Source organism: Piliocolobus tephrosceles, chromosome 16, assembly GCF_002776525.5.
Source record: "Piliocolobus tephrosceles isolate RC106 chromosome 16, ASM277652v3, whole genome shotgun sequence".
Lineage (NCBI taxonomy): Eukaryota > Metazoa > Chordata > Mammalia > Primates > Cercopithecidae > Piliocolobus > Piliocolobus tephrosceles.
The window spans coordinates 32,680,556-32,707,631 of record NC_045449.1 but is presented as its reverse complement, the minus strand read 5'-3'; the positions used below and the strand labels follow the sequence as shown (position 1 = coordinate 32,707,631).

At 36.0% G+C, this 27,076-nt stretch overlaps 1 protein-coding gene across 8 annotated transcripts in view; it reads right to left on the bottom strand.

Annotated features, from left to right (window-relative positions):
* Window positions 1-27,076, bottom strand: part of BCAS3 (BCAS3 microtubule associated cell migration factor) — a 722,154-nt gene that overhangs the window by 451,771 nt on the left and 243,307 nt on the right. For all 8 annotated transcript variants that reach the window (XM_023204675.3, XM_023204674.3, XM_023204677.2 and 5 more), the window contains 2 exons: window positions 22,516-22,609; window positions 1,626-1,759 (listed from right to left, as the gene is read on the bottom strand). In XM_023204675.3, coding sequence (XP_023060443.1) covers window positions 1,626-1,759; window positions 22,516-22,609 — 228 coding nt within the window. The remainder of the gene's footprint in view (window positions 1-1,625; window positions 1,760-22,515; window positions 22,610-27,076) is intronic.

Here is a 27,076-nt window from a genome sequence, read left to right as displayed (position 1 = left end):
GATGCTGAGGTAGGAGAACTGCTTGAACCCAGGAGGTGAAGGTTGCAGTGAGCCGAGATCGTGCCACTGCACTCCAGTCTGGGCAACAGAGCAAGACCCCATCTTGAGGAAAAAAAAAGGAAAAAGAATATTTCAATGGAAAAACTTTCCCTCATCAACTACTTGTCTTATTAAATTGATACAAGAAAAGTGGGGTAAATTGGTTTATCAGTTTTCAGAGTGAGTTAGTAAACAAGCAACCTAGAGTAATGCCTAATGCTGTTTCAAACATATTCTTATAAACTATTATTGTTTAAGTTCTCTAAATTTAAGACGTTTCAATCCATTATAGTCATTTATTTTGGTGAGAATTCAAGAGAAATATCACTTTAGACAGCTGGAAAATGATAGGCTAGTCAATAAATAGAGTAGGGTCAAATGGCTATCTTGTAGAATAACATATACACAGTGTTATACTGGCAAGTGCATATAAGGTATGAAGCAAAAGGTATTTGAGATTTTAAGCTATTAAGACAACATACAGTACCTACCATGTCATATTAAGAATATTAAATATATGTGGGCCGGGCACAGTGGCTCATGCCTATAATCCCAGCACTTTGGGAGGCCGAGACGGGCAGATCACGAGGTCAGGAGTTTGAGACCAGCCTGGTCAAGAGATCATCCTAGCCAATACGGTGAAACACCGTCTCTACTAAAAACACAGAAATTAGCCAGGCGTGGTTGCAGGTGCCTGTAATCTTAGCTAGTTGGGAGGCTGAGGCAGGAAAATTGCTTTAACCTGGGAGGTGGAGGTTGAAGGGAGGCGAAGATCGCGGCATCACTGCAATGCAGCCTGAGCAACAGAGCAAGACTCCGACTCAAGAAATAAAAATAAAAATAAATAAAAAAAATTAAAAAAGAATATTAAATGTATGTGAAGCACTTGGCATGGTGCCTGATACAAGTGCTCAGCAAATGATGCATATGAACATATGCGTACCCATGCACGTGCACATGATTATTGGCTGGTAAATGTTTAAAATCTAACTCTCTGAGGAAAAAAATAGCCCTGATTTGTAGTGTTTGCAAATTTTCATGATCAAATAGTCCCAACATGGGTGATTTCACGCAATCAATATATCACTTAAACACCGTGCCAAGGAGGGATGTGCATAACTGGTTCTCACTACCCTCCACTGTATCCATATATCCATATTCATCATTAAACTATTTTTGTATATATGAATATGTCCGTGTTTACATGTATGTGTGTGTATGTATGCACATACATTTTTATGTACACAGAATCCAAATGCCTGGTAAAAGGTCTGGAGAGACAGTAAATGAATGACAGGAGTTTTCTCTGGGGCAAGAAATGGTCTCGGGTTGGGAAGAGCAGGATAAACAGCACTACTGTTTTATCAAAATTCGTTGAATTTTTAAACAAAAAAATATTCATCTAGCGCTCATGGATTTACTGGGTCAAAATGGAATTTTTCCCTAATTATCTAACCCATGCTATCATAGAGAGCAATATTTTCTCACAAACATCAACATTAAGCTGCAATGTGATATAAATGACCAGCTAGAGTAGATGTCATATCACACCAAGAAATCGCCTTCTGAAAAATTATACAGCTTACTTTGGCTTCAGTTTCTCCCCTGTGAAGAGTATACAGATGGTGGACAGCACATTGCGATGAGGACCAAGGATGAGTCAGAATTTGGAAGACATGAAAGTCATGGCCAAGGGTGTCTGTTGTGACTAGAAGCATTCCTGGAAGACAAAAAACAAAGGGTCAAAACAAAAATGATTATGTATGTGGATGAAATATTCTAAAAAGCTACTCACAATATTTAAAATATTACCAAAGGGAAAAAAATTACCAAGGCTACAAGAAACTTTACAAAAGAAAAAATTAAAACAAAATATCTTTTTCATGAGAATACCAAGCTTAATGACACATCAGTGTATCAGCAAGGTACAAACACTACATGTGCAAGTATTATGGTATTCCTGTAAAACTAGCAGAGAGAAGTTTGATGTTCCTGGATTTACAGAATTCATAATTGTATTTTATTTTTTTCCTGAGGCAGAATCTCACTCTGTTGCCCAGGCTGGGGTGCAGGTGCCTGATCACAGCTCACTGCAGCTGCAAATTCCTGGGCTCAAGTGATCCTCCTGCCTCAGCCTCCCAAGTAGCTGGGACTATAAGCACATGCCACCATGCCTGGCTAATTTTCTTTTATTTTTGTAGAGACAGGGTCTCACCATGTTGCCCAGGCTGGTCTCGAACTCTGGGCCTCAAGCAATCCTTCTGTCGTGGCCTCCCGAAGCTCTGAGATTACGCGCATGAGCCAGCATGCCCAGCCACAATCATTTTTCAAAACAAAGAATGTGAAAATGGCATACCCCCATGGAACTCCCTCTTTTGCAGTTTCTTCAAACTTTAATTCTACGCTCCAATTTATCTACTGATCCAACTACTACTTCCTGTACTTAATTCACCATGATATTTATTGAAAATGCCAATAGAGCCTATTACAGGGAAAGTTCTCAATTTTGATGAGATGTCATAGCTAAGAATTCTTTGCCTAACCCAAGGTCACAAAGATCTTCTGTTTCTTCATAAAAGTTTCATAATTTTATGTTTGACATTTAGACCTGTCATCATTTTAATATTTGTATAAGGTGTGAGGACCTTATACAACAAGTTATATGGCGAGGATCCTATACAAAACATGGACAAGGTTAACTTTTTTGCAGAAGATGTCCAATTGTTCCAGAAAGACTTCTTGAAGACACTGTCCCTTCTCCATTGAAGTAACACTGTCAACTTGCCAAGGATCAACTGGCTATATTTGTGTAGGCCTATTTTTTTTTGAGACGGAGTCTCGCTCTGTCGCCCACGCTGGAGTGCAGTGGCGTGATCTCGGCAAGCTCCACCTCCCAGGTTCACGCCATTCTCCTCCCTCAGCCTCCCAAGTAGCTGGGACTACAGGCGCCTGCCACCACGCCAGGCTAATTTTTTGTATTTTTAGTAGAGACGGGATTTCACCGTGTTAGCCAGGATGGTCTCAATCTCCTGACCTTGTGATCTACTGGACTCAGCCTCCCAAAGTGCTGGGATTACAGGCGTGAGCCACCATACCTGACTTTTTTTTTTTTTTTTTTTTGAGACAGTCTCGCTCTGTCACCCAGCCTGGAGTGCAGTTGTGCATTCTTGGCTCACTGCAACTTCCACTTCCTGGGTTCAACTGATTCTCCTGCCTCAGTTTCCCAAGTAGCTGGGGCTACAGGTGTGCACCACCATGCCTGGCTAATTTTTGTATTTTTAGTAGAGACGGAGTTTTGCCATGTTGGCCAGGCTGGTCTTAAATTCCTGGTCTCAAGAGATCCACCCACCTCAGCCTCCCAAAGTGCTGGGAATACAGGTGTGAACTACCATGCCAGGCCAAGGCCTATATTTGGAATTTCTATTAATTCAATTTCTGTGTCTATACATTCACTAATACCACACTCTTGGTTACTGCAACTTCACAGAAAACCTTGAAATCAGGTAAAATGAGCCTTTTCCTGCCTTTTTCAACATTATTTTAGTCGTTCTTGTTTAGGATTTTGAGGGAACTGCTTGAGTGCAATAAATTAATTTGGGGACAACTGATATCCTAATATTGTGTCTTCTCATCTATTAACACAGCATATTTCTTGATTTAGATCTATTTTGACTTCTTTTTTTGTTTTTGATTTAGATTTATTTTGACTTATTTTTCTTTTTGTTTGACATGCAGATTCTGAAAATATTGTCTTTTAGAGTTATTATAAATGGTATTATTTTAAAAATTTTAATGATCAATTTTTGCTTGCTAGTACATAGAGACAAAATTGATGATTTTTTATCTTGACAACATATGTTTCCTGCAAGTTCTAGGGGTTTATACAGTACGTGAATTTTCTTTGATGACAATTATGTAGTTTAGGAAGAGGCACAGTTTCATTTCTTCCTTTCTGATCTACATGTCTTTTCTTCAATTTTCTCGACTTACTGCATTGGCGGAGGCAAGCAGAAATAGTGAGGAGAGATTTCTGTGTTATAGGAGGAAAGCATTCAATCTTTAAGTATGACATTAAGTATAGGTTTTTCGTAAAAGCCCTTCGTGAAATATGCTGAGAGTTTTTATAATGAAAGAAAATCGATTTTTTCAAGTGCTTTCCTGCATCTATTGAAATGGTTATGTGGCTTCTCTTTTTAAATCTATTAATATAGTGAATTCTAACAATAATTGATTATCAAATGTTGAACATGTCTTGCATTCTTGGGATAAGTCTCATTTGGTCACAATGCTTTATTATAAGCAGCTAGATTCAATTTTCTAATATTTTCTTGAATATTTTCATATCTGTGTCCCTGAGAAATACTGGTTTGTAGTTTTCGTTTCTAACAGTGTGTTTGGCTGATTTTGCTATTTAGGACAATCCAGGCCTCAAAGAATCAAATGGGAATGCTCCCTACTCTGCTGTTTTCTAGAAAAAAAATATGCAGGATTGCTATTATTTCTTCGTAAAATGTTCAATGGAATTTTCAAGTAAAAATATTTGGGACTATTTTCGAAGATTTTTAACTACCATTAAATATTTTGTTAATTTTTTTAATTTAAAATTTCTTCTTTGACGAATTACTTTCTGTAATTCAAGGAATGCATCCTTTTTAATATCTGTAGAGACATTAATGATATTCACTTTTTCATTCACGATATTCTTCACCAGTCTGGGAAGGTCTTTTTAAGGTTAACCTATTTGGTTTCATAACTTACTATTTTTCTATTTTCAATTTCACTGATTTCTGTTACTATATTTATTATTTCCTTTATTCTCCTTGTTTTGGGTTGATTTGCTCTTCCTTTCTTTGAGTTTCTTACGGGAGCAGCTTATTGTTTCAGGAACTTTCTTCTTTTCTGGAGGAAGCACATATAGGTATAAATGTCCCTCTAAGCCTGCTTAGCTAAATGTAACAGATTTTGATACGCTGCAATTTCATTTACATTCAGTTTTAAATGTTTCCTAGTTGCTTCCTCTTTTGCTCGCGGGTTATTTAAAGGTATATTGTTTTGTTACCAAATATTTGGATATTTTCCAGATATCTTTCAGATATTATTTCCAGTGTAATTTCATTATGACAAGAAGTTACTTCTTTTACATTTGTTAAAGTTTGTTTTATGGTTCAAAATATGATCCTTGCTCCATATACACTTGAACACCTAGAATATATTCTAGAAAGGTATAGAATTGGTAGTGATGTTTGCATCTTCAATTTCCTTACTGACTGACTGCTTTCTATTCCATTACTGAGTAGGAGTCTCCAAGTATAATTGTGGACATAAGTAGTTTTCCTAAGTTATATTAGCTTCCTAAATTTTAGAGCAAGGTTCATGCACATTTAGGATTGTATGACGTCTTGGTCAATTAACCCTTTTAACATGATTTAACTCTGGTTATTTTCCTTGCTCTGAAGTCTACTTTTTTCCAATATTAATTTCACCACTCCAGCTTTGTTTTGATTGGTACTTGCACGATATATATTTTCCATTCTTCTACTCTATATCTATCAATCTAGGCTTCTTTTAGGTAACAGTTGGGTGCTCTCAGACTTGCTCACTCTCTTTCAATCAAATCACTGCCTTTTAATTGGTGTTTGTAGTTTATTCATATTTAGTACATACTGGTAGGGCTGGATTTAGGTCTACCACTTTATTATTATTTCTGCTTGTCTTGTTTCTGTTTTTTATTTCTTTTTTCATGTTTTCTTGCTGTTTTGGGACTATTTATTTGTAATATTCAATTTTCATGACATGCTAATTTCAACATTTTATTCAGTTTTATTTCTCTTCTCCTGTTTTCTTGCTGTTTTGAGACTACTTATTTTTAACAATATTTAGTGTTGAATGTTAAAAATAAATAATTTCTCTATGGGCTTTTGAGCTATATCTCTTTATATTAACATTTTACTGGTTGTTCCAGAGATTATAATACACAATAATAAACTTTATGTGCCTGTTCAGTTGTATTTTGTCTAGGTTTCATAATTGTTTTCTATGGAAAGGATGGTTTGTACATTTACCTTGCTATTCCGAGAAGTAGAATCACATTAGTATAAGCATTTAAACTAATGTTTTGTTGAACAAAAAGGCATGAAAGAATATTAAGCATCTGTGGGAAGACAAGGTAGTCATTTCAGTGAAAAGACGAAGTATATTTGAGTTTGCTATTTCTTTGGCAAATATAAGGTACAGCTCTCGTCACTATATTAAAATATCCTACTAGATGCCACTGTCCTGGCTATTTCCAAGAGAATATATTTTAGAAAATGAAAGGTACCACTTATTATAAATAATTTAATAAATTATTAAACCTGTAACTATATATATAACCTTACCTCTCATTATATATCTAGCTATGATCATGAGGTTATTTACATAGCTTATATTCTTTACTTATTGTTATTCAAACAATAAATTTGTTTTGTTTTGTTTTGTTTTGTTTGGAGATGGAGTCTTGCTCTGTTACCCAGGCTGGAGTGCAGTGGCGCAATCTCAGCTCACGGCAACCTCTGCCTCCCGGGTTCAAGCAATTCTGCCACAGCCTCCCGAGTAGCTGGGACTACAGGCGACCGCTGCCACGCCTGGCTAGTTTTTTGTATTTTAGTAGAGAGGGGGTTTCAACCACGTTGCCCAGACTGGTCTCAAACTCCTGAGCTCAGGCAATCCACCCACCACGGCCTCCCAAAGTGTTGGCATGAGCCACCGCACCCGGTCTCAAACAATGAATTTCTAAGTTTAGGCATGAATGCTTTGTTGTCCATTGGTAGACAGTGTTTTGCCACTCCTCCCACTTTTTTGCTGAGTTATAGTAAGTTTGAATGATCATAAATCCACTACTATCTTCTGATTCCACCTCTCTGTAACAAATTTTCTGCACTTGACAAACAATTCAATAGGAACATCATTCTAACAGGAAATAAGATGCATTTGCATTTGTAACATATATTTCCTCACCTACTATATAAACTTCATTAAATTTCATTTTAAATCACACCGCTTTATGTAGAATGAGCATTCAAATAAAGGTCCTCATTTGCCAAATCAAGACTATTATTGTTTTACATGTAAATGAAAATCACAAATGAACACTTTCCCATATGTTCCTAGCTTTCCAAACTGGCATTCGTCTCCGTTTAGCTATGATTATGTAAAATGAATTCAAATTTTCAGGAAAATGTCCACTAAAAACTTATGCCTATTATCTTCTGTGTATCCTATCTCAAACACTTTTATTCCACTCCTCCATGTAAATGTGGCTTCTACAGTCCACCAATAAGTTTACTTTTTTCACAAAATTTTAAAAATAATATTAAAAATGTAAAGAGCAGAAAGAAGAAAAAGAAATAGCTAGTATAAGACTACATAATCACATGCTTTCTTTTCATTTACGATTTCCTCTTTTGCACACATTCTGCCAGGGAAATAGCAAGCTTTTTTTTTCCTCTAGAAAACAAGTTAAAATGCACATATACATAAAAGGAAAAACTTGTACAGGGTAGACTGTGGCTTGAGAACTATTTATGCTGCATCAGAAGACTAAACCAGACTCTGGCCTGGCCATAAACTAAACCCACGCCCCAAATGAGGTGCCAAGCCACAAAAAGCATTTGCGTCATCTGGGAATACAAGGAAAAAGAAGGACTTCTAATTATAGGGCCTGGAAGCGGAAGCCTGGAGTGATTAGCTGTTTAGGCACTTCTGTATGTTTATCTGGAAGCTTCCTCTCCCTCACTCTTAGCCTCAAGTTTGATAGATGAGCATTAGCGTTAGAGGGTGGGGATTGAAGCTGCTGATGGTACACAGCGTTCTCCAAAATCCGAGGTAGCTGGAGACTGAACATTAAGGCTTTTGTGGCCTCACACGAACATAAGTCCTTTCAACTGAGCGTCAGCTGGTTAACCCAAAAAGTAAAATTAAAGAGTAGCAAAATTTCACCAGGCATATGCTATAAAATCTTGGAAACATGAGTAGGTTTGCCTTTTTTGCCATATCCTATTTATAACACCTACCTAATTGTATGGTTCTTTATCATATACACACATGTGAACTAGAAGACAAACTACCAGCTACTCACACTCTTTTCCAAAAAGAGACATAAACATGATTATGCTGAATCAAATAGAAATCTTTACAGGAATTCAGATTATATCACTCATAAAAGAATTTTATACTTTGGCATTAATGCTTGTACATGTAATACTTTTCAATTAACACCTGTATAGATACAAAATTACAAATTACCTAATTATTTAGAAAAGTTAACAGCCAAATTTGTAAACACAAAAGCAAAGAAACAGAATCCCAGTACTGAGAGAAAGCTTTAACCTCCTCAGCTTACACAAATCCATAATATCATAGCTCATTAAAGTCGGATTAGTAAAACTTTCAAGCTGGACATGAATACGGGAAAACAATGGTCCCAAAGTCTCCATACGGGCAGCATACATTTCTTAAGTAGCTTATAGCAGCATATTTTTAAAGCTACTTACAGACACTAATAATCAAACTCATCAATGTATTCTTCTACTTTAGTAGCCTAAAATATAGTTAATCTTTATCAAATCTGCTATATAACACTCTGTTAAAGGCACTGAAGCAAACACTACCAAACAAAGCAGATGATTTAGCTGATCCCTTACAAAAGTTGCATATATCCATAACCAACATAAATTAGAAGAAATCAGTGATATTGCCCTTATTTGTTTCATGTGGAAAAGTCTATATAAAATGAACAACTGATTTTCTAGCTCACTTTATTATATAACTTGTTATATTCGTCCTCCTGCGTTTTTAGCAGTTCAAAGTGTCTTATCATTATTCAAATATTTAATTATTTTCTTTCGCTTTGAATTGTAAAATGTTCAGGCTTATGAAGACATCTCTGGTCATTTCCAGTGAGTTTTCATATTAAGCATTCTAATGTTCATTATTTTTAACAGGTTTCTTTACCAAATAGATATTTAGGAAAGTGGTATATGCCTATGTACATGTGTTCTCATTTTTTCGGGTAGTTGAGAATATTTGTCCATTGCCAGAATATTTTTTAAAATTTTAACCTTTATTAATATACAATTTATATACAATAGATTCATTTTAGATGTACGGTATGATGAATCTGACAAATACATATACTTATGTAACTACTACCATAGTCAAGAGAGAGAGCATTCAAAAAAAGTTCCCTTGTGTTCACTTGCAAACCATCCTCTCCTCATCCACCTGGCCCCAAGCAACCACTCATCAGCTTTCTATGATGCGGGATTAATACTGCCTGTTTTAGAATTTAATGAAATGTAATCACACAATATTTTCTCAGTCTATTGGCTGCAAGTAACAGTACGTCATTCATTGATTTATATTGCTGACTAGTGTTCCATTTTAAGCACATACCACAATTTATATATCCATTCCGTAGCTGTTTCTAGTTTTTTGTTTTTGTTTTGTTTTTTGTGGGTTTTTTTTTTTTTTGAGATGGAGTCTTGCTCTGTCACCCAGGCTAGAGTGCGGTGGCACCATCTCAGCTCACTGCAACCTCTGCCTCCAGGTTCAAGTGATTCTCCTGCCTCAACCTCCTGAGTAGCTGGGATTACAGGGGTTTGTCACCACACCTGGCTAATTTGTTTTTCATTTTTAGTAGAGACAGGGTTTCACCATGTTAGCAAGGCTGGTCTCAAACTCCTGGCCACAAGTGATCTACCCACCTCGGCCTCCCAAAGTGCTGGAATTATAGGCATGAGCCACCGCACCCGACCTGCTTCAAGATTTTTAATATTGTGACTCAAACTGCTATGAACATTCAAATACTAGTCTCCATGAGGACATGCTTTTCTTTTTCATGGGTGAATATTTAGGAGTGGAATTGCAGGGTCACATATTAAATATTCATAAGAAACTGCCAAACTATTTTCCAACATGGCTGTATAATTTTACATTCCCACAAGCTCCATAACCTCACCAACATTTGATACTGTCAGTCTTTTTAATAACTTCAATTGGTATTCTCACAGTTTTAATTTGCCAACATTCCTTGGTGATCAGTGATGTTGATCAGTTTTTTATGTGCTTACTGGCTTTTAAATATTTTCTTTTGTGACATGATTGTTTAAAATATTTTTCTCATTTTAAATTGCGTGTTTTCAATACCTACCTGTCTGTCTGTCTGTCTGTCTATCATCTATCAGAAATGTTCTCCCAGTCTGTGGCATGGCTTTTCACTAACATTTTCCCAGGAGATTTCCGATTTTGATGAAAATTTTGTGGTTTGGGTGTTTAAGAAATCTTTTTCTATCCAAAGATTAAAGGATATAACCTTATTTTTTTTTAAGTTGCACAGTTTTAGTGTTTATGCTAAGCCTATTATCCATATAGAGCTAATTTTATGCATGATGTTAGTAAAGATTTATTTTTCCACCAAAAAATATCTCAGTTATTCTAGCACCATTTGTTGAAAACACTATATTTCACCTATTTAATTACCTGCCACTTTTGTCAAAAATCAAATGACTGTTTCTGGACATTATTCCATTCACTCATCTATGTCTATACTTACTCCCTAAAAATCCTTTCTTGGTGAGCTTAGATTAATTTAGAAATTTAGGTAGTTTAAGTCTTTAAAATTTACTCATCTTTTTCAAGATTGATTTGGCTATTTTAGGTCCTTTGAAATGCCATATAAATTTTGGCCGGGTGCAGTGGCTCACACCTGTAATCCCAGCACTTTGGGAGGCTGAGGTGGACGGATCATGAGGTCAGGAGATCGAGACCATCCTGGCCAACATGGTGAAATCCCACCTCTATGGAAATTGCACTGAGCCGAGATCGTGTCACTGCACTCCAGCTCTGTCACACACACACAAAAAAAAAAAAGAGTGAGAAATATAATTGGAAAAGTCTAAGGATAAAAGAGTGTTAGCTTCTGGTGTATATTATGTTCCAACACAAAGTTTAGTACTCAAGATCTGTATGTATCTACATGGCAGTATCAGACTGTAACCAACCTCAAGGAAAAATTACAGATACAGATACAGTCAACTAACGCTAAATTCATGTCACGGACGATAATTGCTGGAAGTGCGTAATAAAGTACACCTTGAATGGAGGTTAATAGGAATTTGGTAGACAGAAGGGATAGTAAAGTGAAATAATTATGAATAGCATAAGACAGGAAGCAGAAATAAAGAAGAGGATTTCATGGAGACCAATCTGTATCAAGCAGATTCTTTATGTGTTAGGACTACAAAATAATTTGAAAGGTAAATTCGGAAATGTAGGAATTTCTAAACATAGGAAAGGCATTCCGTGTATTTCAGAGATGTGTGAAACAGATCTTTCAAACTCTATGGATGTTGCTTAGAGAGGTATATACATAAATAAAATTCAACAAACCGTATACTTAAAATTGGTGCAACTTATGTTACGTAAGTTACAATTCAATAAAAATGAAGACAGCCAAAAACAAAAATAAACGTGAGGACAAGATAAACTTATTGGCTTTATATGGAGTGAACGGAGAGAGGGAAAATACAGTATGTTAAACAGACCAGTTAGAAAGTTAAAACACTTGAGCAGCCACCCCACCCCCATGGAAGAAAAAAAAGAGAGAGAAAAACTCAAAACACAGCATTCAGAGAAGGATATATAAAAAAAACAGATATATGGGGAGGGGTAAAAAAAGAGGTCAGAAAAAAAAAAAAGAGGTCAGTGAGTCTCAGCTTGGCTAAATGGGTGCTCAAAGAACCATGTATCACAGTGCTGAAATGAAAATATAACAGACATGAATCAGGGTTCTGGCTCAAATGTTCAGAAACTAAGTAACTAAGTAACAAATGATAGTGATTAGATGAAAGATAAAGTTTCAAAGATAGTCATCAAGTGTGCTGTATCAAATTGTACATCAGTTAACACATTTTGGGTATATAAGCATACGTTGAAAATATTACCAAATGACCAAGTGTCTCTGGAAATTAGGTTTGATTACCTACAGGAACAGTATCAAAGCATGACTCTGCAACTATGTCACAGAGCAAGTATATATAACAACAATGGCTGATCCACAAAAAAGATGACTGGGTAGGCAGGCATTGTGTGCACAACCACATTATATACTTATTCAATGTCTTCTTAGAAACAATCAAAGAAACAAAGGGAAAATTATAAAATCAGATCATTTTTAATTATATCAATAATTATAGCATAAATTATTTAAATAACTATAATTGTATTAAATATTATTTTACATTGTTGTATTCTTAAAACTATATTAACATTACATTTATTAATTCTTAATTCTAATTGATAAACACTACCTCCACTTTCTTAGCCTTCTAGATACCCTTTTTAGACTTCATATACATGGAAGAATTAATCAGATTTTTCATTTCGTCTATGTTAATAAGTCCATACATAAACCTTCTCTTGCTATTTGCATTGCATTGCATTGCACTGCACTGCACTGCACTACACTGCACTGCACTGCACTGCACTGCATTGCATTGCATTGCATTGCATTCCTCCACCTCCTGGGTTCAAACGACTCTCATGCCTCAGCCTCCCAAGTAGCTGGGATTACAGGTATGGGCACAAGCCACCACACCCGGCTGATTTTTGTATTTTTAGTAGAGACAGGGTTTCACCATGTTGGACAGGCTGGTCTCAAACTCCTGACCTCAAGTGATCCGCTGGCCTCGGCCTCCCAAAGTGCTGAGATTACAGGCATGAGTCACTGCACTCAGCCTCTTAATGTTTTTACATTTTCTCTTTGCTCCTCCATTCCTGCACCCACTCTTCATTTCTCACTGCCCCCGACCACAGGTACTCACCTTACTATATATAATAAATCTCTCTGAAATGAATATATATCTTTGAGAAATATTTAGGCTGTTTTCACAGCAATGTTCAAAATATGTAATGTATGGCAAGATACAGGCCAATCTGAATAAGAATAGTGAAACAAAGTGCCCACCACCCCCTACCACGGAGGGAGGCCCAGAGGCAAGTGGGAGGGGCAAGAAGTATTCAAGTACTTCAGTGTTTAACAACCAGTAAGGGTGTACTGATAAATGAAAAGTTGAAATCAATAGCTGCTTTGCATGTATGTACCTGACTATATAGATCCTTCTTTACTGTTTGCAAATTAAATATTATGTTTATATTATTGTAAGTATTCATATTATATCTGTTGTAGACAGGTCTATTTTTACAGGTATATATGTCGACTTCACATTTTTTACATAGTATCCCAATGTATGCATTCACATCTCCTATGAGTTCATTCACTACTAACTGAGCACCTTTACTGAATTAAGTGGTAGTGCTGTGGCAGTGGTGATGAAGAACGGGCAAGGCTCTTCACTTACTGGTGGAACCCAGGGCTACATTAGGACTTTAGGTGGGACCTGGGCATTTTTGTCTTCATGGGCCCTCTCCTCCATGAAAAAATATTTAAAGTTATATTTTTTTACTCTATTCTATTAACTGAAAAGCATGTGTTTTTTTGTGCTTTTAAAATAAATCAGAAGATTATAGTGAGGTTCTGTAAGTATTGTGGTCCCTAGACACTGTACCTACCATACCTAGTGGTAAGTCACCCCTGCAAAGATCCCTCTCTTACACAACTACAGTGCCACAATGAAGACAGAGCAAACAGAACTAATTCTTCAGGGAGTAAATCCATTACATGAGTAAAGGATACCACTTTACAAGATGATGAAACAAGAGAGTAAGTACCAACCTACTATGGAAACATCCTCTTCTAATGAAAAAAGGAAATAAATTCTTCAAGTTGCCTTTGCATTGTGAATGAAATAATATAGGTGTCTGACGGTGATAAACCAGAAGCTGTCAGATTAAAAATCTCAAGCTATGTTATGCTGTAGATCCGTGATGCATCATAGATGTTAAAAACAAATCAAGATACGGTATTTCTCTAACCGCTTGCTAGAATCAATGGGACAACATTTATGTCCAAAAAGAAAACCCTAAACTTCTTTAACGATTTACCCAAGACCACAATCACCTTTTAATATATATCATTTAAGTAACCAGAAGAATTTCACGTCTGTTAAAGATGCAGCCAAGCATCTAAAGGGGTACATATTTAGTCTATTTCGCTAGAGATTCAACACTCATTTTCCTCTTATTAATGGATGGAAAAGCATTTTCCCTGCCAAGGAGGGGTAATTATTTAAAATGTAGATGTGTTGTACTTTACAGTTCTCAGTTGCTCAGCTGGCAGAAGTAATGCCTCTGGAAAGCAAATCAATTATTTACTGAATTCAAGGTGGCAAGTCTGTTTATGTCAGGCTTATTGCACAGAATTGAGGATTTCTTCCTTATGCTTCTAATAGACAGTTTGATAAATAAGAATATTCCTTTTTTGTTGTCCAAAAACATAATAGTATACTAATCTATTGTTCTGATTACATAAAAATGTCATTTCCATGGGGTCCTTTTTTTTTTATTCCAAGCTGGAGTACAGTGGCAACATCTCGGCAACCTCTGCCTCCTGGCTCAAGCGATTCTCCTGCCTTAGCCTCCCCAGTAGCTGGGATTACAGGCATGTGCTACTACACCCAGCTAATTTTTGTTTTTTTAGTAGAGATGAGGTTTCGCCATGCTGGTCAGGCGGGTCTCAAACTCCTGACCTCAAGTAATTCGCCCACCTTGGCCTCCCAAAGTGCAAAGTGCTGGGATTATTGGGACGAGCCACTGCTTCCAGCCTCCATGGGGTATTTTTAATTAGTATCTATTACATATTTCAGTTTTAGTTACCTGTGATATGTATCTGCAGGTATTATAATTTGCAATCATGGATCACTTCCACAATACAGAGATGGAGACAATTCTTATTCAAACCACAATTTAGACATAAGTTGATTTTATTCAACAAATGAATAACAACATTGAATAGATGTTTTAATTTTGCCCTGCTATATTTTTTCCATGATTGCAATTATGAGACAATCCAATGGAATTATTATAATTATTCAATGTACATTTACTCAGTATCAAGTACGTGAAAGCTACTGGGCTAATACTTGGGGACAAAGTATTAACAAAAGCTTACCTCTAACAGAGAACACATTGAAAAGATACTCTGATGGATGTAAATAATTTTAAAACTAGGATGAAGGTGATTGATAATAATGAAAACAGAAACAACTAATATTTATTGAGGTTACTCTATTTGTTAGATATTATTTTATTTTATTTTCTATTTTTTTTAGACAGGGTCTTGCTCTGTCACCCAGGCTAGAGCGCAGTGGCGCGATCTCAGCTCACTGTAACTTCTGCCTCCCAGGCTTAAGCAATCCTCCTGCCTCAGCCTCCAAAGTAGCTAGACCTACAGGCGTGCACCACTACACCCAGCTAATTTTTGTATTTTTTGTAGAGACAGAGTTTCACCATGTTGCCTAGGCTGGTCTCTAACTCCTGAGCTCAAGCTATCCACCTGCCTTGGCCTCCCAAAGTATTGGGATTAAAGGTGTGAGCCAGTGCAGCTGGCCAGATTTATTTTAGATACGATTACTAGACCCCATTTTATTGATTAGGAAACTGAGGCATTGAGTGTGACAAGCAGATTAACTACCTTGCCCAATTAGGTGACAAGCGAAGGAGGAAGCGGAACATGACATTTTATGTAGACTCAGGGAAGACTTCTTAGATGATATTTAAGATAGGAATCAGTGTAAAAGTTAGCCAGGCAAAAGAAGATTCCAGCCGGGCGTGGTGGCTCACGCCTGTAATCTTAGTACTTTGGGAAGCCGAGGTGGGCAGATTACCTGAGCTCAGGAGTTTGAGACCAGCCTGTGCAACATGGTGAAATGCCATCTCTACTAAAAATACAAAAAATTAGCAGGATGTGGTGGCACGTGCCTGTAATCCCAGCTACTCAGGAGCCTGAGGCACGAAAATCGCTTGAACCCGGGAGGTGGAGGTTGCAGTGAGCTGAGATTGTACCATTGCACTCCAGCCTAGGCAACAGAGCGAGGCTCCATCTCAACAAAATAAAAATAAAAACAAACAAAGTTTATTAAATTTTTTTTAAAGTTCCTTGGAAAATGTTATTCACTTTGTCCCTGAGAGCAACAAATTTACACTGTCCGTATTGAATCTGCCCAGATCTAAGCATGGGGATCAATCTGGTACTTCTAAACAAATCATAAATGCTGCCACTAAATTATTTGTTTTAATTCTGGCCTCAAAGTCACAGCTAATAAATAAGAATGGGAATTTAAAAATTGAAAAATAAACTGAATGCAGCTGCTGAACTAGAAGTTTCACAGATCTATTTAACAGCATCACTTCATGTCTTTTCTGAATAGATCCCATATAAGACAGAAATGTATGCCACCCAGTCCAGCAACCTACATGGTCTCCTAAATTCATTTTGCAGTGTTATTCCATCATGTACATTTTATAGCATTTTTAATGTTTCCCAGGAAGTGGCTATGGGCCTGGTTTGTTCTTGGATTTTGTTGTCCAGGACATGTTTATAGTACTGTCATCTAAAAATATGTCTCTCTTTTAAAAAGACTAAAAGGGCTTGGCGCAGTGGCTCAGGTCTGTAATCCCAACACTTTGGGAGGCCGAGGCAGGCAAATTACCTGAGGTCAGGAGTTCAAGACCAGCCTAGCTAACATGGCAAAACCCCATCTCTCCTAAAAAAAATACAAAAATTAGCTGGGTGCAGTGGCGCACACCTGTAATCCCAGCTACTTGGGAGGCTGGGGCAGGAGAATCATTTGAACCTGGGAGGCAGACTGTGGTGAGTCGAGATCACACCACTGCACTCTAGCCTGGGCGACAGAGCAAGACTCTGTCTCAAAAAATGAATGAATGAATGAATGAATGAATGAAGACTAAAAGGAATTTATTTATATTCTTAAGTATAACAGTGACAAACACAGGTAAACTGGTTTGAGTAAGATCAGCTTTAAAAACAAAAATCATGCAATCAACTTTTTGGCATGTCTTGTTTGTTGTACGTAAACTTCCCTAAACTAGTAAGAAGTATTCTAACAAGCAATACCATTATTATTAGCCATATTACATGCCCCATGAAAATGCCTTTAACCAAATTAGAGAATTATTAGAGGGTTAAAACTTTCTAATATAAATTTAAAAACATATGATTACATGTATGGGTAAAGAAGGACTGGAGTATGTCATTGGAGGATCTATTAGTTATATTTTCGAAAAAGCCAATTTAAATTAAAAATGTAACTACTGCATTAAGGCCTACTGAAATTATGTGTCTTTGTACAAAATGCCAATTAATAAAAGTTCAGAACCTAACAAACATAATTCAGCCAGTGTGCAGAGAACCACCTCAATTTACTTAATTTTTTATTTTTTATTTTTTCAGGCAGGCTCTTACTCTGTAACCCGGGCTAGAGTGCAATGGTGGGATCAGAGCTCACTGCAGCCTTAACTTCTTGGTTCAAGCAAGTCTTCCATCTCAGTCTCCCAATTAAGTAGCTGGGACCACAGGCATGTGCCACTGTACCCAGCTAATTAAAAAAATTTTTTTTTAGAGACAGGATCTTGGTATGTTGCCCAGGCTGGTCTCAAACTCCTGGCCTCGAGTGTTGGTCCCCGCATCTTAACCTCCTGGGTCACTGGGATTACGGGCAAGGTGCCCAGTTCCTACCAATTTTATAATGTTGCATTTCTGAATCACATTAGTAAATTTATGATTTACTAGCGGGGGGACTTAAATGAAGAGTGCTAGAAAATACATCATTTTATCTCACAAAAACATTTTTTAAACTATAAGACAAATAATAATTTAAGAGAAAAAACCCAGCTACTGAGGTATCTATGCATTTACAAATAGCAGTGCAGTTTCCTCACTAAAACATGTCCTCTATGAGTGTGTGTGTATATGTATGTATACCAATCAGAAGGGTTAGAAGAGTAAATATGAACCAGAAACTAGCAAAGCAAAATAAAATGTCACCTAATGATACAAGCTGGTTAATGGTTAGAAGCCATGGCTAACCCCAATGACTTTTTGTACGAAGCTGGGTAGCTACCGACTAGCACTTGCTAATTAAAAAAAGAAAAAATCTAGACTTTCAAATCATTGAGAATTGAGCATTTTCTGCATCCTTGCTCATAATCAAGTAATAAGTCAATATTCAGAACAGCAAAAATATTCAAAGCTGAAAGTAAATAATTAAGATGAATTGTAAGTAATTGCTTACCAGCTACTATAAAGCATTGTGCAAACCAATTGTATGAGTGGCTGCTGAGTTATAAACCCTCCACTGAATACAGATATCTAAACAGGTATGAAGGATTTATAAAATGTTGCAGAAATGAGGACACATTGAAAAATATATCTGTGCACAACAAACTAATGAGTCCACTATACAGACTATGGTTCACAACCTATTTCAAATGTGCCATATTTTTCTTGCCTCTTTCACTCAAATAATATTTATGGTGCCAGGCACTGAGTCATTATTTTCTAATTAAATATCTTCTAGGTCCCAGCTTGGAATTGATTTCTTTTTGAAGAACTATCTCCAGTATCTCAAAACCAGGCTAATATTTATCCGCTAGCATGCTGTCCTTACTCCACAAAGGGTTTTCCTTCCTTAAGACCCTATTTGTGCATGTGTAACTAACCAGCGAGCAGACTCTATGCATAGGAACTATCTCTTATTAAGTGAATTACCAAGACTTAGCCAGACAAGGTGAAAAGAGTTACTAGTGAAAGAGGCATCTTCCAATGTGTTAGCTGAAAACAGGTGAAATCACACCAGCAAGCTTCAACCTTTTTAATAAAAGGTTCTAAAACATTTTTGTAGTGTGGATCCTTTTAGCAATATGATGAAGCCTAAGAACCACTTTCTCAGAATGAAATTAAAACACAAAATAAAATACTTAAGATTTTAAAAAATTAAAATATAAGTAGCATAAGTGCTTTCTTGTTAATGTATTAAATTACAGGCTCTATCATAATTTTGAAGCATAAGCAATATTTACAGAATTATATATAAATGTGAACTGATAATAAAAACAACCATTATTTTCATCACTCACAAGTTTACAGGTACAGTTAACTAATTAGCATCTCCAAATGGGAATATTTCCAATGATACTAACAGGCTTCATAGATTGCTATATGAAACAATTATGTAATACCAGAACAAGGAAACTCTATACACCATGAACCATTTCAAAGTCAATAAATTCCAGAAGAACTTTAGTAGACTCTCATCAAAATTTCTATAGAAAAATAAGGAAAGGATCGGACACAGTGGCTCATGCCTGCAATCTCAGCACTTTGGGAGACTAAGGCAGGTGGATCACGAGGTCAAGAGATCGAGCCCATACTAGCCAACATGGTGAAACCCCGTCTCTACTAAGAATACCAAAAAAAAAAAAAAAAAAAAAAAAGCTGGGTGTGGTACACGCCTGTAGTCCCAGCTACTCAGGAGGCTGAGGCAGAAGGATCGCTTGAACCTGGAAGACGGAGGTTGCAGTGAGCTGAGATCGTGCCACTGCACTCCAGCCTGGCAACAGAGCGAGACCCCATCTCAAAAACAGAAAAGAAAGAGAGAGAGAGAAAAAGAAAGAAAGAAAGAAAGAAAGAAAGAAAGAAAGAAAGAAAGAAAGAAAGAAAGAAAGAAAGAAAGAAAGGGAAAGAAAGAGAAAGAAAGAGAAAGAAAAGAAAGAAAGAAAGAAAGAAAAAATAAAAGTATTAAAAAGTACAGAACTGAACTATCACTTTCATTGTCAAAATAGAGACTACCATGCCTAATACAATGCCATATATCCACAGTGGGGAACAGTTCAAAATAATTCACTAAGTTTCCTATTACTCTGAGACACCATGCCAAGCACTAGAGACACAAAGATTAATGACATCTGATCTCTTTGTAGGAGGAACAGAGAAGTTAGCAAGGGAAACAAACATTTAAACAAATGATTGTCACAAAATAAATTACATCATAGAGTTATAAACCTAGTGTCCCAGCAACACAGAAAAATAGGTATAAATATTGCTACTTTTAACCTTATTGTATAAACACAAATATGAGAGGTCACAGAAATCAAATGGCAAATGTAGATCAAAATTATGAAACCATTTTATGATAGCAAATGAATTGTGGATGACGATAAGAGACTGCAACACTCTTTATATAATGTGTTCTTCTTAGAATGCAAGGTCATAGGAAGAAAATACAGCTGCCAGTGTCAGAAGCACTGTAGAGTTATATGAAATATACAGTAACACAAAGGAGATTTGACATAACAGATGGAATATCAATATGAGTCATACTGGTTATTCCAAGTGGACTGCTACAAGTGACATAACTTCCAGGCTGTTTTTTCACATTTAACTTAATTCCCACAACACTCAGAGAATTTCAATAAATCTTGCCTTTATTTATGAAATCAATCCTACTGATTACCAATCACTATAAAAATCCTGTTCCCTTAATCAAAGATGACTTATTAAGAGATTAAAGGGTAGATTATTCAAAGTGCTTTATAAAACAGTATCTCTATATAATGATAATCTCTTACTATCATTCTTTATTTGAAAAGATGAAAAGAAGGGGAAAAGGATGGGCTTTTCCCATCAATTTTCAGTGATATAATCATTTCTGAAAACTAAGATTAAAAATAGCATGCTCCTTAGATATATCAACCAAATGGATAAGATCTGAAAAGAGTGCAAGTTTATGATGACTATACCAGCTCTGAAAACAAAAGAGCAGTTTCATTTACTAAGTATTTTTAAAATACAGATTGAGCATTCCTAATCTGAAAAACCAAAATCCTCACAAAAATTTATGTTCTTCTTATAACGCAAACCAAAACGCTCTGAAATGCTCCAAAACTGGAGCACTGACATGATGCCACAACTGGAGAATCCACACCTGACCTCATGTACAAAGTCTCAGTTAAAATGCAGTCAAAACTATGTTTCATGCACAAATCACTTAAAATATTGTATAAAATCACCTTCAGGCTATGTGTATAGGGTATACATGAAACAAATAAATTTTGTGTTTAGACTTGGGTTCCACTGAAGATAACTCATTATACACGCAAATATTCCAAAATTAAAAAAAAAAAATCTAAAGTCAGAAAGACTTCTGGCCCAAGCATTTCAGATATAAAGTACTCAACCTGTAGCTTGTTTCCTACCACTGGAAGTATTACACCAACTCCTTACTGTGAAAATTGATCATTTAAAACAAAAAGAGAGAGAGCGAATTAGGCATTTATACCACTTTTGATATACAGGAGAAATGGTGTTTACTCCTGGCTGATGACAGAAAACGTTTTCTATAGAAGAATAACAGTCAATAAATGCAGAGACCAGGGCAGAATTAAGAAAACAACCCAACATTCTACAACCTTCAATGTAACAAAATTATTAATTTAAAAGTTGTGTCAGAAATAATGTCAAAATGACATACTGTAGAGTACTTGATAATATCCATAACAAAAACCTATTTCCAATTATGTAGATACTTGATAGTCATTACCTTACTCCTGTGATCAAATATAGCATCACAAATAGGGAGACAACCTAAAATAATGTGTCTCCTATTGGGATGAAATGATGTAGATAGCAATACTTACAACGTTTAGAAACAAACAAACACCAACTCCTTAGCCTGAATGGATTTATACCTCTAGACTTAACTTCCAGTTAAACAGATAGATATCCAGGGAACGGAGAAATACAAAAACATTATCATAATGAAAAAAATCTAGCCAAGCATGGTGGCAATACTTTGGGAGGCTAAGGCAGGAGAATTGCTTGAGGCCAGGAGTTCAGGATTAGCCTGGGCAGCATAGTGAGACTCTGTCTTTATCTTCTTTCAAAAAACAGTAAAATTAAATAAAAATTTTAAAATCTTGCAAATGCAGAATTTAAATAAGACAATTACTCTGGATATTGTGAAAAGAAAATTAAGAGTACAAATCAGATGCTATATTAAAAGGAACTAAAAAGATATAACAAAATGTGAGGAGTAAACATTAAGAAGAAACAGAAAAAGAGCACCACTAAAAAAAAAAGAGAAAATTAAATTAGCTTACAAAGTGTTGTAAGTTACACAGAAACTTCAAGTTGCAAAAAAAAACACTGCTCATATATATTAATATTCTAGTTTGGAATACTGAAGTTCTTGGAGTAATTACAAACAGAAATTAATGTAACCCAACAGCATTGCTTACATGGCTGCTGTTTAATAGCTACTTTATTGAGAACAAAACTAATTTTAGCGGGATTTTAGAGGGGTAGTAAATTTTTATTATAAATTCACTTATTCAATATAATGACTTAATAACTTTTCTGATATACACTGATACATGAAGAAAAGTCACATTCCATATTCCATATTTGGCTGGAAAACCCATTGTATAAATGGTCTACAAAAAAAAAATAGAGAGAGAACTTACCACTTGTATTAAAAGCCATGCAGCACACTGGCTTCTCATGGGCAGGGAAGTGGGCCACAATGCCATCACTGTCAGAATCCTCACTCACAAGCACCTCCACAAAAGAAATAAAGACAAATGGAGGTAAATATTTTCTCACCAATAACCGAGCTTGAAGACTGTAAGAAGGTACATCACAATACCACTGACCAAATAACATGTTTCCACTCTAGTAGATTATTGTTGCCAATATAAGGAGAGAATTCCACTTTAGAATTGAGGAAGAGATATAACATGCCCCCAAGCACATCAGTCATATAAACTCTGAAAAGAGTCAGATGACTTGACTGTAGATGACAGAAACAATTACTTCTTCAAGTATAGGTTCAGAGGAAAAAAAAAAAAAAAAGATACAATCAACTATTTTCAATTCTTTACAAAATGTAATCACTTAGAGCTTTATCTAAGGACAGGAAATACAGGTCTTACTGTGTTATGGGACCTGCTGGAAAATCACAATTTTTTTGCCCATTATTGAAATATAAGAACAGGGGGAAAACAACATAATTTGTTAACCATAAACAAACAGGTATATAGAGAAATCATCCAGTAACATTTTCATATTATAGTATGAAAGTTGTGTTCTTCAACTCCTAGTTTATAGAGAGAAATAGAACTTATTTGAAATGACTATCAAATCATAAAAGCAGAAGTACATTAGAATAGGTACCTCTGTATCTCAAATGGAGTTTCTTTTACTCCTCTTTTTAAGGCTATACTGAAATATAATTTACATTCCATATAATTTCCCATTATGAGTTCACAAACTTTTTAAAAATTATTTTACTTATCTAATATTTCAGAAAGCAAACCTATTACACCAATTTTGGATCATAGTATTTAGACACAGAGAAATTTGATTTTAAGTAACCTTGGACGTTGTCCTACGATGACGATGCTATTTTTTTCCTTTCAAAAATACATGTTAGACTAAAGTCCTACTATGTGTAAAATACTCTGCTAAGAGCTCAGAATATAAACCAAATGTTATTCCTGCCCTGAAAGATACACAGTAAATGACTAGAACAGTTATTTTATCAGTTACAACGTATTTGCAAATATAGCCCAAAAAAACAATGTACTTAAGCACCGAGATTTGTGTGTGTGAAATTTGTGTGTGTGAAAGCTTTACAAAGATACAACTCACATACCATAAAAGCTATCCATTTTAACTTTACAGTTCAATCATGCTATACAGTATCAAAACCATCACAATAAGCCACCATAAAAATGTCGGGAACGTTATCCTCTCCGATCTTTATGCCTTATTGCTCTAGCTAGAACCTCCAATTCAATCTAGCTACAAATACATTGATTATATTGATCTTTTCAAATAACCAATTTTAGACTTTTCCAATATTTCACTGTTTGCTGTTCCATCAACTTCTACCCAGATCTTTATTATCTGCTTCATTTGTCTTACATTGGTTATAATTTGCTCTTCTTTTTATCACCTTTTAAGGGAAACACTTAGATTATTAATTTCAGGCCATTTTCTTTTCCTAATATAAGCATCTAAAGCTATAAATTTTCTTCCATATAATACCATAGTTTAGTTATACTCCATAAATTTTTATATGTTCTGTTTTCATTTTCATTCAATTCAAAATATTTTCTAATGTCCCTAAGCTTCTTTCTTTGACCCATGAGTTATTTACAAGTGCGTTTTATTTCCAAATATTTGGAGATTCCCCAAACTGAATTTTGTTATTGATTCCCACTGTCCTTAGAGAAATACTCCACATGACTTTAATCCTTTTAAAGTTATTAAGATTTGTTTCATGGCCAAGCATCTGTTCTAGCATGTACAATGAATGTCCCAGATGTTTTTCAAAATAATGTGCATTCTGCAGTTTGGGGTGGTCAAGTTAGCAAATAGTGTTAAACATGTCTTCTAAGTCTTTTCTAATTTTCTATCTAATTGTTCTATCAATTATTTTTTAATAGAGAAATAGTCATACCTGTTTACTAACATGCATGGGGAAAATTACAGAGTGCTTACTCCTATCAACTAATGAGGAATAAATTATTGAAATCTTGAGCTGTAATATAGAGCTAAAATTAGGCCAGACACGGTGGCTCACGCCTGTAATCTCAGTATTTTGGGAGGCTGAGGTGGGCAGATCACGAGGTCAGGAGTTTGAGACCAGCCTGGCCAACATGGTGAAACCCTGTCTCTACTAAAAATACAAAAATTAGTCAGGCCTGGTGGCGCGTGCCTGTAATCCCACTTACTAAGGAGGCTGAGGCAGGAGAATTGCTTGAACCTAGGAGGCGGAGGTTGCAGTGAGCCGAGATCGCATCATTGCACTCCAGCCTGGGAAACAGAGTGAGACCGTCTCAAAAAAAAAAAAAACAAAAAACCAAAAAAAAAACAGAGCTACAATTTCTTCTTTCAATTTTGTCAGATTTTGTTCAATGTTTTTAGGGACTGCGTTGTTAGGTATTTACATGCTAATAATTGTTTTATTAATTATACATATTAATAGTGTTTTTCCAGAACAAGTATCACTGAGAAAAAAAAAAGAAAAAAGAAAAAAAGTTTTATCTGTGTTGTGTATTAACAATTGTTTTATTATATTGACCCTTTTATCGTGAATGAAATGTCTCTCTTTTACTCCAGTAATACTTCTTGATGTAAAGTCTTTAATATTACCATGGCCACTCTAATTCTATTATGGTTATTGTTTACATGACATATTTTTTAAATTTCAACTTTCAGATACAAGGGGTGAATGTGCAGGTTTGTTACATGGGTATATTGCACCCAGGTAGTGAGCATAGTACCCAGTAGGAACCCATACTCCTACTTCCTCCCTCCCCATTCAAGTAGTCCGCAGTGTCTGTTAATAGTTTCCATGTTTATGTCCATGTATGGTCAATGTTTAGCTCCCACTTATAAGTGAGAACATGGGGTATTTGGTTTTTCACCTCTCCACTGATTTGCTTAAGATTCTGGCCTCCAGCTCCATACATGTTGCTGTAAAGGATGTGATTTCATTCTTTCTATGACTGTGTAGTATTCCATGGTGTATGTATAACACATTTCCTTTATTCAGTCCACTGCTGGTGGGGAGTTAGGCTGATTCCATATCTTTGCTATTGTTAATAGCATGGTGATTAATATACAAGTACATGTCTCTTTTTGGTAGAGCCATTTATTTTCCTGTGGGTATATACCCATTAGTGGGATTGCTGGGTCAAATGGTAGCTCTGTTTAAGTTCTTTGAGAAGTCTCCAAACTGCTTTCCACAGTGGCTGAACTAATTCAGACACCCACCAGCAGTGTATACGTGTTCCCTTTTCTCCACAGCCCCACCAGCATCTGTTGTTGCTGTTGTTGTTGTTGTTGTTGTTGTTGCTGTTGTTGTTTGAAATGGAGTCTTGCTCTGTCGCCCAGGCCAGAGTACAGTGGCATGATCTCGGCTCACTGCAACCTCTGCCTCCCGGGTTCAAACGATTCTCCTGTTTCAGCCTCCCAAGTAGCTGGGACTATGGGCACCTGCCACCATGCCCAGCTAATTTTTCGTGTTTTTAGTAGAGATGGGATTTCACTGTGTTAGCCAGGATGGTCTCGATCTCCTGACCTCGTGATCTGCCCGCCTTGGCCTCCCAAAGTGCTGGGATTACAGGCATGAACCACCAGGCCCAGCTGGTTTTTGACTTTTTAATAACAGCCATTCTGACTGGTGTTAAGATGGCATCTCATGTGGTTTTGATTAGCATTTCCCTGATGGTGAGAGATGATGAGCATTTTTCCATATGTTTGTTGGCCCACACGTATGTCTTCTTTTAACAAGTGTCTGTCTGTGTCCTTTGCCCATTTTTAATGGAGTTATTTGTTCTTTACTTGCTAAGTTCCTTATAGATGCTGGATATTAGAGCTTTATCAGATAAATCATTTGCAAATATTTTCTCCCATTCAGTAGTTGTCTGTCTGCTCTGTTGATAGTTTCTTTTGCTGTGCAGAATCTCTTTAGTTTAATCAGGTGTCACTTGTCAATATTTGTTTTTTGTTGCAATTGCTTTTGGGGACTCAGCCAAAAATTCTTTACCAAAGCAGATGTCAAAAAGGGTATTTCCTAGGTTTTCTACTATGATTTTTACAGTTTGAGGTCTTACATTAAAATTTTTAAAGCACGTGACGTACTTTTTACCATCCTTTTATTTTCAAACAAGTGGTCTTTGAATCTGAAGCAGTTTGGGTCTGACACATTTACCATTAACACATTGTTGGTATAATTGGATTTTAAGTTTGCCATTTTGCTATGTATGTTTATATGTCTTAGGTATTTGTTGTTCCTCCAATCTTCTTCTTCTGTGTTTAGAAAATATTTTTAGCATTAATATTTTAAGTTCTCTGTTACTTTTTCTGAGTAATTTCTTAGTGGTAGTTGGAGGGACTACAATATGCGTATTAACTTATCATCTATTTCAGGTTAATATTGATTAAATTCCAGTAAAATACAGCTCATTGATTGAATATACCTGCATCTGCTACCTACTCCTTTGATTTATCATC